Raw genomic sequence first — 11,355 nt, 5'->3', positions numbered from 1 at the left:
TATTATCATTTTATTTTTCCTTTGTTACACTGCTTATGGGGCGACATTTAATCTAAGTCCTTATATTGAACAGTAAACTAAACTCATCTGTGCATTATTCAAAACATTCACTCCAAAAAGTAAGTCGAAATACGTATCATTTATGTTTCCGCTGAAAACTGTGAGCCTATTATCAGGATGAGGTCAGTAAGAGTTATCAAAAACAGACTGCATGCTTACATCACCATACACCCAGCGCATCCGTGAATAGGGGAGAAGATTTCTCTATAGCCACTAGATGGCAGTCAAGCCCCACCGTTCAGCCTCTACCTCCTCAGGCACCACCGAGGACTGGCGCAGGCGGAGAGAGCGCCACCGCTTCCGGCTCGAGTTTCCCTTGACTCTATGGCAACCGGAAGACCCGCCTTTTACCCTCTGACCCCAAGTGATGGATAATACACATGGATCCTGCATGGTCTAGGCTTCGGTGAATGTGCCCATTCCTTTCTGGCCTCTCGCAGTTTCCTGATTTAGTGGATCTGCGTCGACTATTTCAAAGAGTGTTAAAGGGGTTTATTTTCCTTTGGCTCTGCTTCTCCCCGCTGACAGCAGAGGACAATCGTGAATTCAACTCTGATCTGCTTTGGTCCCTCTGACAAAACTCTTCAGAGGGAGACACACCTTGCCCCGGGGCAGATGTCTGTGGGCGGGACCCTTGGGCGGGACCCTTCCCTCTGACCCATTGCGTTGTCCTTAGCAAAAATCTGCCAAGAGTGATTCTGGTGTGCCCAGGTGGCATGCTGTCCCATCCTTGGCAGAGTGCTGCAGAGAGTGGCTCTGATGTGCCCTGGAGACATGCTGCCCCATCTTTGGTAGAGTGCTGTAGAGAGTGGCTCTGATGTGCTCTGGAGACATGCTGCCCTATCTTTGGTAGAGTGCTGTAGAGAGTGGCTCTGATGTGCCTTGGGACATGCTATCCTATCTTTGGTAGAGTGCTGTAGAGAGTGGCTCTGATGTGCCCTGGGACATGCTATCCTATCTTTGGTAGGGTGCTGTAGAGAGTGGCTCTGATGTGCTCTGGGACATGCTGCCCTATATTTGGTAGAGTGCTGTAGAGAGTGGCTCTGATGTGCCCTGGAGACATGCTGCCCTATCTTTGGTAGAGTGCTGTAGAGAGTGGCTTTGATGTGCCCTGGAGACATGCTGCCCTATCTTTGGTAGAGTGCTGTAGAGAGTGGCTCTGATGTGCTCTGGAGACATGCTGCCCTATATTTGGTAGATTGCTGTAAAGAGTGGCTCTGATGTGCCCTTGAGACATGCTGCTCTATCTTTGGTAGAGTGCTGTAGAGAGTGGCTCTGATGTGCCCTGGAGACATGCTGCCCTATCTTTGGTAGAGTGCTGTAGAGAGTGGCTCTGATGTGCCCTGGAGACATGCTGCCCTATCTTTGGTAGAGTGCTGTAGAGAGTGGCTTTGATGTGCCCTGGAGACATGCTGCCCTATCTTTGGTAGAGTGTTGTAGAGAGTGGCTATAATGTGCCCGGGATATGCTGCCCTATCTTTGTTCCTCTGACAGAACCTTTGCCATCTACCCTGTCTTTCTTCCCCTGTCAGAGTTCAGCATGGAGTGGCCTTTGCCCTCTGCTACCCTGTCAAAGCTTTGCAGGTGGTAACCCCCAGCCCTTGGATTTACATTGGTTTCAGGCTCAGTATTGAGTGAACTTTGTCCCTCTACCTGCCTTTGTCTCAGTTAAGCTCTGCAGTGGGTGCCCTTCAATCTCTGACCTCTTCAGCTTTCCTGGCACAGCTCTGCAGGCTATGACCTTTGCTCTCTGACCTGCCTTGGCTTCTCCCTGGTTGACCCCCGTAGATAGTGACCTGTTTCCTCCGAACTTCCATGGATTCCAACAGTGACATTTGCCATAGTACCAGCCATGTCTCCGCGGGCAGAGCTCTGTAGGTCGAAACATTTTCCCTCTTACCTACTTTGATCCCTTTGGTAGAGTCCTGCATTCCTTGTGCCCTTTGCTAGAGCCCTGCCGGCGGTGATCTTTTGCAGAAAGTCTGGCATTGTACCCCCGAGTGCCTTGGCTTCACTGCTTGTGGCCTTTCCCCCTTCTGACCTCTTTTGGCCCTTCCGAGGGAACGTTGCAGGGTCTGCATGAAGCCCCCCGCCACTGAACCAACACCTACGCTGGCATCCGGGGTTATGGCAGGTACCCTTGCACAGTACCAGTCATGCCTGCTTTTCTACCAGGACTCAAGCCAGGGGCACTTAGGGGGCACTGGGGAGTGCCTGGCAGCTTTAGCTCAGAAGCTTTGTCAGTCTGCGGGGTAAGATATTAATGGCTATATTTTACAATTATTTAGTGTAAACTGAATTAGTTGTTGGTGCTTCGGCCTAACTTAAATGTACCTGTTTTATTCAGAAGGAGGGGAAGCTAAGTGGTCCCTGTCCAAGTTCTAACCTGTGTCTTTAAATTTACACTCTGATGTGTGCTGTGGTCAGTCGTCCGAATGGTCTATTATACGTTTTACAAAAAGATGCGGAAGACTTTCGGATGTTCACTGAGAATTGGGCTATTTATATTAACCTTAACTGTCACGCATAGACCGGGCTACTGGAATTATCCGGCACTACAGAATCGGATTATGTAGCAGGGCTGTCTGAATTATAACGCAACGAATGGCGTTTTATGTGGCACATGATAGGAGTAACACAAACGGATGCAGAAGGGTTCCCAAAGCTCAATGTATTTAGAAAGAACACTACACACGTTCAGAAGATCCTGTTCAGCATCTTTTTCACTTGCAGATAACACTTATGCCTTGCACGAATGCACTCAAGCAACCCTTTGCTAACACCATCTTTCTAACTCCCTGTGTAAAGAAGTTTGTGTAAAACATATCATTTTGCATTCAGCACAAAGCAAGCCTAAATACATCTACACAGGGCTGTAATTGGGCATGTTTCTGTCCCCTCACTATGAGCCGCTTGAAGCACTCCTGTTAAGAAATAGAAAATGATTGGAATTTGTCTGCACTCTGAAGGTGCCGCTGAAATAACAGTTCTTTGAGAATAGTGTCTGGTTTAACATTAATAATGAAGCAAAATATTTTTACGACAAAGGAGGAAAAACTGTTTACAACCCGTGTAAATCGCTTTTAAATATCTAAGGATTTGTTTCGTGTTGGGGGCATCAAAACGAAGTGGGCCACATTTTCTCCCTGTTTACCTATAAACACCCGAATAGCCTGATCAATAGCTGAAAAATGAACAACTATTACAGCTTGTCTGGTGCTGCCTGCCTGCTTAAATGCACTGTTTTCTTAGTAAGGCTTGATCTGTTTGAGGCAGAATTCTGCAGTAGACAGTGAGTTTTTGGCTAGTATGACCAATACATGATTATAAGTAAGACGTTGCAGCAGCAAACTCGCATAATTCCAGTAGTCCTGTTTGAGAGGGTTGTGCCCTTTTATTGTCACTGAACATACGACTATAGAATACAGCGCTACCATAGAATACAGCGCCACCATAGAATACAGCGCCACCATTGAATACAGACGGTTTTGCGGAGCTGAAGAAAACCACAGCAACATTTGCCTGACATAGGGGAGCAGAGCTTCTAGTGTGTTAGCTGAACACTCTCAGAGCTCTGGGGGAAACACACCTTCTGAGGCATAGATCAGAAAGAAGCACTTATAATCAGTTCTACTGGAGAAGTTGAAGCCCTCAGGAGGAGAATAGACGCTTGCAGGGCTGTAGAGTAACGCAGAATGTGGCGGAACTAGAGGGGAGGACAGGGAGGAGCATAGAAGGACTTGTAGAGCTATAGGAGAACACCCATGGTTATAAGCCAGTGGTTCTTAACCTTTTGACCTCTGTGGCCCCCACTTAATTATTACTGGGATCTGGTGACCCCAACTGGATCACTGGAATCCGGGGACCCTACTGAGTCATTACTAGAAGCCGGGGACCCAAACCTACGCTATAATGATAATTTGAACCGTAAAACAATGCACAACCATTCTGCAAAAACATTAATCAAATACACAAATGATGGGATATTTGATTTAGTTGAAACAGATAAAAAAACAAAATTGTAATGGGACTTTGCATCTTTTCTACATTCAGTTGGGGCCACCCATGTTCTAGTCTGTTTGATGCGCCTGCACTGCACCCACGAATCAGTCTGAAGATAGCAACTTCATTTCTAGCTTCCAATTTCAAATTCCTTCTCATTTACTGAACGTTTTAAAATTTTCATTCTGTTTTTATATGCTTCTGTATTTATATGCATTTTATTAATCTATTCATATTATTTAATTTTCGAAGCAGTTGCAAACCCCCTGAGTAGGCATTGTGGGTCTCTAGAGGTCCCAGGACCACAGGTTAAGAGCCACTGCTCTATGTAGCCTATAGTATTACAGGCAAGAGGCTGTAGCTAGCAGAGTAGAGAGCTTGCCGAGTTACGAGCGAACTTGATGATTTAATTGAGCACAGATACTTTTCAGGGCTATGAAAGAACATGGGACATGCAGGGCCATAGAGAAGCACTGGGAGCAACCAGAGCTACAGAGATGCACAGAAGAACATGTGGAGCCATAGGATAAATCACATGATATAGGGGGCACTGAGCACCTTGCCGGGCTTCAGAGGAACATGGGGAGCTACACAAGAGCTTGAAGAGCTGTGTTTTAGAACTACTGAGGAAGGAACCATTTCTGGCTGTAGGAGAGCAGTGCAATCTTGGGCTATAGATGAACAAGTGATTAAACTGTGTGCTGTTGGGGGTTGCAGATAAAGATGCTAGACTTTGCAGTAGTATAATTGACAGCATGGGGGCACTAAGGAAACGCGCGAGGGAGCACACATGATCAAACGATGTAGGTAATGGGTAAGAGGTTTTTAGGAGCTATAGTGAAAGATTTCAGGACTGTAGGAAGCACACAAAAGTGAGGCCTATAGGAAAGTGGGATTGATGCTACCGAGGAGCGCTGGAGAAATTACTATGTACTAGATAAGAGATTGCCATTGATAAAAATTGGAGCACAGGACAGATTGTGGGTTTATAGGCAGAGATGGATGCCATGCCATGCTTAAACACATGTCTTTCCTTTCAAGTGAGTCAGTAAAGCGCTGTAAGGACAGGAGTCTGGAGCAGGCGCTGCAGCTCTTACAAGGGAATGTACCATCACTGCAAGCGGTGGGTGTGGATGATCTGCTGCCCATAGTCCGCTGCCTGCTCCTGATGCAGCTGGAGTCTGCCAGCAGCTCTGGATCCTTCAATAAGCTGGAGAAGGTGAGCATGACCATCTGGGGGCATGTATGTTCTCATACTCCATCGCGTTCCACTGTGTGGGTTCAGCTGGACAGGTTAAGGTGTCGTAGCTTGTAGCAACAAACCTGCCTTCTTGCTTCTGTCTTGATATGTCAGTGTCGCAGCATGTTCCCATATTCTTGAGATTGACACAACAACTGTGTTAGGTTTAGCATGTTGTAGTCTATACCGCCTCCGACAAATGCCTGTGTGTTCTAGAGAGACACATTTGCCAGCCCCTCCTCTCACTCAGTTTAAGGTGGAAATAAGAGCTGCACAATATCCTCCTCACTCTGCTGCAATTTTAGATCTTAAACTCTGATATCAGCATTCTAGGTTTCTCTCTATCTAAATTCGAACAGACAAACAATAACATATTTGTGATTAAAGCCTCTTTTCTGTAATACTTAAAACTGCTACAAGTATTCGAAGGATGAATAATTATAAGAGACCTGAAGTCCAACTTGATTGTCTCTCTTCAATTTCCTGGGCTGTTGCACTTACCACAATTATTGTTTTGGACCCTCACCTCTCAAATTTTATATTGTTCTTCTGAATGTTTTTTAAAATGCATCTAAAACAGTGGGTGAGGCAAACCTCGTGATGCCACTTATGCTTGGTCTCTTTATGGTGCTTGATATGTGGGTGACATGTTGCTAGGCTGGGGCTTTGAAGACACCACAAACGTGAAGAAGATTGCTGTTTTTCTTTGGTTTTGTCCAATCTTGTCCGGACGGTCAAGCGTAGTGCGTTTACCACTACCTTTTCTCCTGAAACATTAATATGCAGGATTGCTGAGGGGTCTCCCCTGTCAGTCCTCGTGGATGTTTTTTTGTGAAACCCCTGCAAGAAATGGTCATAAAACAATTGGCTGTTCCAATTCTCTACAAACAACATAGATTCTACTTGACCTGGGGGGCTCCAAAGGAGCTCAGCTTTGCACTCTCTCCTGCCTGGCTTTGCAGAAGAGCTGTAGCTAGCTATAGTTGAACATGTCAAAATCAAAAGTAATCTTTTTTTGACTTGCAAGTGGAACTTCACATGCAACTACGTCAACAAGTGGAGGCACTTTAAATGTTCGACATCTCTCCCTTATTACTTTAAAAAAACCAATATTATTCCTGCTTTATATATGCCCTTATTTTCACAAACAATGTCTTCAAAGTTGAAATATTTTCCTAGATAATGTACTCACAACTTCTTTCATAATCATTTTAAATCGGTATCAATCAACCTACTAACGCGTTTTGTGATGCATAAATGTTGCTCAGTCACCAGCAATTTAATATAAAATGTTAAAATTCATACGAAAATATCAACAAAAAATCTGATTTCAGTATTCTAATATAAATGAGGTTAATTTGCTGCACACAGTACTTTTTATCCTATGTTTGTGAACAGAATTGATGACATCTACAACATGTTTTTTGATTACACAACTTCAAGTGTTATTTGATAAACCTTTTCTACTCCATTCTTAACCTCACTTGTTAACCGCTGAGTAACTCAGGTAATGTGAGTGCATCAAAGATGTTTTTTAGTAACGATTTGTTGAGTTTTTGGTATATATCGCCTGCGTTAGGGTGATAAAGGTATGAGCCATAATGGACTTCATTATATAACCATCAAGCGCAAGCAGAAGAAGATCTAACTCTTTTCCTGCTGCTCTTTGTGTAGCTCATTGGTTTCACTCTGTGTCCAAATTAACATTGCGTGTCTCTTTCTTTGTTATCCATCACATTCGGATTTCTAGCTTAGCAGTGTGTACCTTGCATTCATTTAATGTTCTCTCAAGGGTCCGCCCACCCTTGAGAGGCGAACCAAGGGGCCGATTACGATGGCAGGCTGATCGCCCCCGCCCAGCCAGCGGTGGTCACCGCCGGCGCGGCAGGGGCGATCCGCCCGCCAACCACGCATCAAAGACCCACCCGCCATATTATAATGGCTGGGGGGTCCGCAGCGGATGGAAAGACCGTCCGCCGCTTTTCCGCCGGTGGACTCGTCGACCGGCGGAAAAAGTGCCTACTTATGGTGGCGGTGTCTGAAAGACACCGCCATCCATATTAAAATGCTGGCGGTCGTATGCCTTTCCACGGCAGAAAGGCATACAGTCTTTGCTTTGGGGGCCCGTTGTGGGCCCCCAGGGTGAAGGAGGGTGGGTGGGTGCACATGGGGGGTACCTATGGTACCCCCCCTCATTGCCATGCACTACGTGGCAGGCACCACGTGGTGCCTGCCATGTAGTGCATGGCGATGATGTGCACAGTCCTTTTCCATTGCGGGCGGGTCTGCAGCCAGCAGATCCAGCGCAATGGAAAAGGCACAGGATCTGCCCGCCAGTATGGCGCGTGCATCCTAATGTGCATGCCGGGACTGCCGCAGCGTTTGCGGGCGGTCCCGCACTCCATTACGGTGGCGGGCGGTGTCCGCCCGCCATCGTAATCAGCCCCTAAGTTCGGCTGCGTCTCTCTATGTGATTCAGTGTGTAGAGGTGCAAGGCATGACGAGGCATTATTTATTGACTTTTTCCCTTGAATGAAGAGGATGGTTACTTCTTTTTAAAGCATCAAAATTCAAACATTGAGATATACCCAAATCAAGAGAAAAATACGAGATGGAGTGGGAGCAGTGACATAGTTTTTAGCAAGGTGAGGGGCATAATGCCCAGGCTACAATATTAAATCTATCAGAGTATCTGGAAGAATGCATTTATAATTAAGAGCACAGGCTGAAAGTACACTATGTGGATGAACAGACTGTATGCACTCACTTGTTTTAATAAGGATTCTGGTCAATGGCAACTCTACAGTGCAATAAAGAGATATTTGTAATACTTGTCTTGAAAAAGATGGTATATCGGTAGAACCATCGAAACGCGTCGATGCATTGTTTACATAATTCATGGAAGTAATTGGTTCTGTAGTTACTGAAAGAATATATTGTATCCAGGCCCAGTTATATAATTATTCCAACAGATATGTTCTTTGAATGACAAAACATATTGTCTTTTCCTTTTCTCTCTCTCTGTTATGTGATGTACTGTCGTTTTAATTGTATTAATTGCATTGGTTTTTAAAGAATTTTTAATGTTGTATATGAATTGAAGATAGATAGCTATTGTGACGTTGTTTGTTTTATTACATGTTTGCGATACATGAACTTGTTTTTAACAATAAAAAGAAAAAAATTGTGACAAAAAATCTTTGGACCTTACGATACAATTTAACAACCAATGTGATAGAACTAAAAATGATATCTATTGGTATTTGTGACTCTGATGAGGGTAGAGCTCTTTTGCATAGTTTGTGGAACAACCAAGGGATATTTTGTTTCTACCTGTCAGTAGTTCCCTGTTCCCTTGGCGGAGCATATGGGGTCCCTCTCTCTTTTGATATACTCTTTTAAATTTCAACTGAATTATAGTACATCTTGTTTTAGTTGAGGATTTCCAACTCCCCAAAGTATTGTATTTAAAATGTTCATCTGCCACAGTGCTTCTCAAAAATACTATCAACGCCTTCCTGTTTTAAAGTATTTATCCATTCAATTCTACAATAATATATGGAATACCTTAAGTTATTGGACCTTTAAAGTTTAGCTGCCAAATTTTAAGTATGAACTAAAGAAAAAGTACCCGTGGTCACATTCTCAGATGACGCCTAGGTAATGCTAGCCCACATCATTGTAAAGAGTTAATACCTTTCTGCTTCACAAAATGGCAGGTTGTTTATGCCATGAGTAATTAAGCGGCTACAACAGGTGTTCATGGTTTTCACTGACCACACTATGAACTTTTTCTGTCATTTAAAAAATACTGAACTTTTGAAAAATGAAGTATTTTTTCCTTATCACTGTGCAGTTTCACCTGTAGTGACTGTATCAACATTTCAACTCTAAGAACTCTTCAGCCACCAACCTTGTGAATTGTGGATCTCAGTTACAGGCAGCACATGTTCATAAAAACCCTTCTTTGTCTCAACACCGTTGCAGACTTTCCTTCTGAACTACAAGATTGCGATACCAGGCAGATCCTTCTGTGGCTCGTCTCTGATCTACTTTTGATCACGCACACCACCTTCTTACAAAATAGTTAACTCATCAATTCCCTCCTACTGAATTCCATTGATATTTCTGGGCTAAGCTAGCTAGACTACTCGACTTCTAGCCGCATATCAGCACTATCCCTTCACACATGCTTTCTCAGTGTAATCCACTACTGCAGCAGTCACTCCTAAAACAAACTTTACTCTCCACTCTTAAAGCCTATCCATTTCCCCATGGTATCTGTAGTAAGAGCTATTGCATCCCCACGACTAGCTATTTAAATAGTCTCTTATCATGAAAAACGAGAAAAACTTTTGAGCAAATTGCATTACCTACAGCATGCAGTGGCCTTTCTTGGTTATGGAAATTGCCTCTACCTCTGCAGTCTGCAGCACATGAGAAGGTTGCGGGTGGTCCTGAGCACAGCAGTGCGTCTGCTGTTGAGGATCCCGAAGTATCAATCTGTGTCGAGGTCTCTGGTCGCTCTGCTGTGGCTCCCCGTTAAACAAAGAATTCAATTAAAGTCCCTGTGTATTGCTCACACAGCATATCTCAAAAAAGGTCCTCAACTGTTCCAGCACACGACACGTCCTTGTAGGCCATTTAGACCCCCGAGATCCTCCTCCTTAAATTTAGCTGAGATCCCAAGAGTGTGGAAAGTAAGAAGTGGAAGCAGGTCCTTAGCTTTATTAGTGACAAAATTGTGGAACGATCTGCCTGTTAGATTTAGGAAGATGGAAGCTGTTTTTGGAAATTATTGACAACTTGTTTGGGAATTGGGACTTAAGTACAGAATTATTTTTATAAGGCAGTAGAAGGCCCCTTTGGGTAGCTATGCGCTATATAAACAAAAATGAATTGAAATGAAAACCTAAACGCTGGCGTCAGCAGATGGACGTGCATTAGGTGCCTTCCTCTCCAATGGCCTACTATTACTGATCCCTGAGTATTAATTGTACTTTTTAATTCTTTCTGTTAAAAGTCTAGAATATCTTCCTTTATCTAGCATTGCAGTTGCATATAAACACAAATACCTGATTTCCTCCATGCCTTTTTTGAAGAATGCCGCTTAAATGATCTTTTTCCAACATGGCAGGTGAGCCAGGAGCTCCTTTGACCAAGTTCTGCAACTAAGAGTACGGAGCATCCTCCATGTCTGCATTGAGCAGAGGCAGACGGCATTGGTCTTTTTTATGTCATGTTGGACTAAAGATCAAATGAGCAAAGGTTTGTAAAAAGAAAACCTTAATTACAGCATAGTCTCCCTGATGACATGGAAGTATCTGCTAACCTTATAGTGCATCTGTCCAGAGTTGAGATTTAAAGGTTGACAACCAGTGGTTATTTAGTAACATTCAGCTAACTTTAATCCTTCCTAATGAAACAAACAGGTATGTCATATTTGTGGGCAATTGGGGTAAATGTAAAAATCCTAGTGTAAGTTAGGGGGACCTGCAGGAGCTTCAGTATGCTGGAAGAGGCGGGGCAGGGAATGATCACATTTCTAGGAATGTGGTTTTGCCCCTTGTCAATACTTCCACTAATATTTTGAAGCACATTTACCTGGAAACCCAGGTTTTTCCTACTTGATTGATTGAACCATATTTGCAAGATTCTGTTTTTATTTTCATTGGCCCTCCATACTCTATCATCTTGACCTTTCATGTTTTTTAATCAAATTGTTTAATTGCATTTCGACGTGTGTACGCTGGCTCATGCATTATATAACACTACTGTTATGAGCTGTATGTCAACCTGAGGCGGTCTATAAACTCTCCTCATTGCTCTCTCTCCATCTGTCTCTCTCCACCTTTCTCTAGATACTGTCTCACTTCTACAAAGCCAATGAGTTTCTGGTCTCAGCAGAAGTGGAGAGACTGATGGGCAGCCTGCTGGCCAACAGAGAGGTGACAGTGCACAGATTCTGAAGGTCGTGTCAGTGAAGCATAGGGTCAACAAAGAGGTGTGCCGTAGTTGTAGCTAGTCAGAGGTTTCTTTTTGTTGCTTAAGGG

General features: G+C 43.9%; 1 protein-coding gene across 1 annotated transcript in view; it reads left to right on the top strand.

The window, feature by feature from the left end:
* Window positions 1-435: 435 nt before the first annotated feature.
* The window catches only part of LOC146783280 (tRNA (32-2'-O)-methyltransferase regulator THADA-like), a 233,738-nt gene continuing 222,818 nt past the window's right edge, over window positions 436-11,355 (top strand). Inside the window, exons 1-3 of the mRNA XM_085633313.1 lie at window positions 436-2,312; window positions 5,104-5,281; window positions 11,164-11,250. Of these exons, the coding sequence (XP_085489439.1) occupies window positions 2,140-2,312; window positions 5,104-5,281; window positions 11,164-11,250 (438 nt within the window). The 5' untranslated portion in view covers window positions 436-2,139. The remainder of the gene's footprint in view (window positions 2,313-5,103; window positions 5,282-11,163; window positions 11,251-11,355) is intronic.

The sequence above is a fragment of the Triturus cristatus genome, chromosome 11, assembly GCF_964204655.1.
Source record: "Triturus cristatus chromosome 11, aTriCri1.1, whole genome shotgun sequence".
Taxonomy (NCBI): domain Eukaryota; kingdom Metazoa; phylum Chordata; class Amphibia; order Caudata; family Salamandridae; genus Triturus; species Triturus cristatus.
This window is presented reverse-complemented; position numbering and strand designations above follow the sequence as displayed.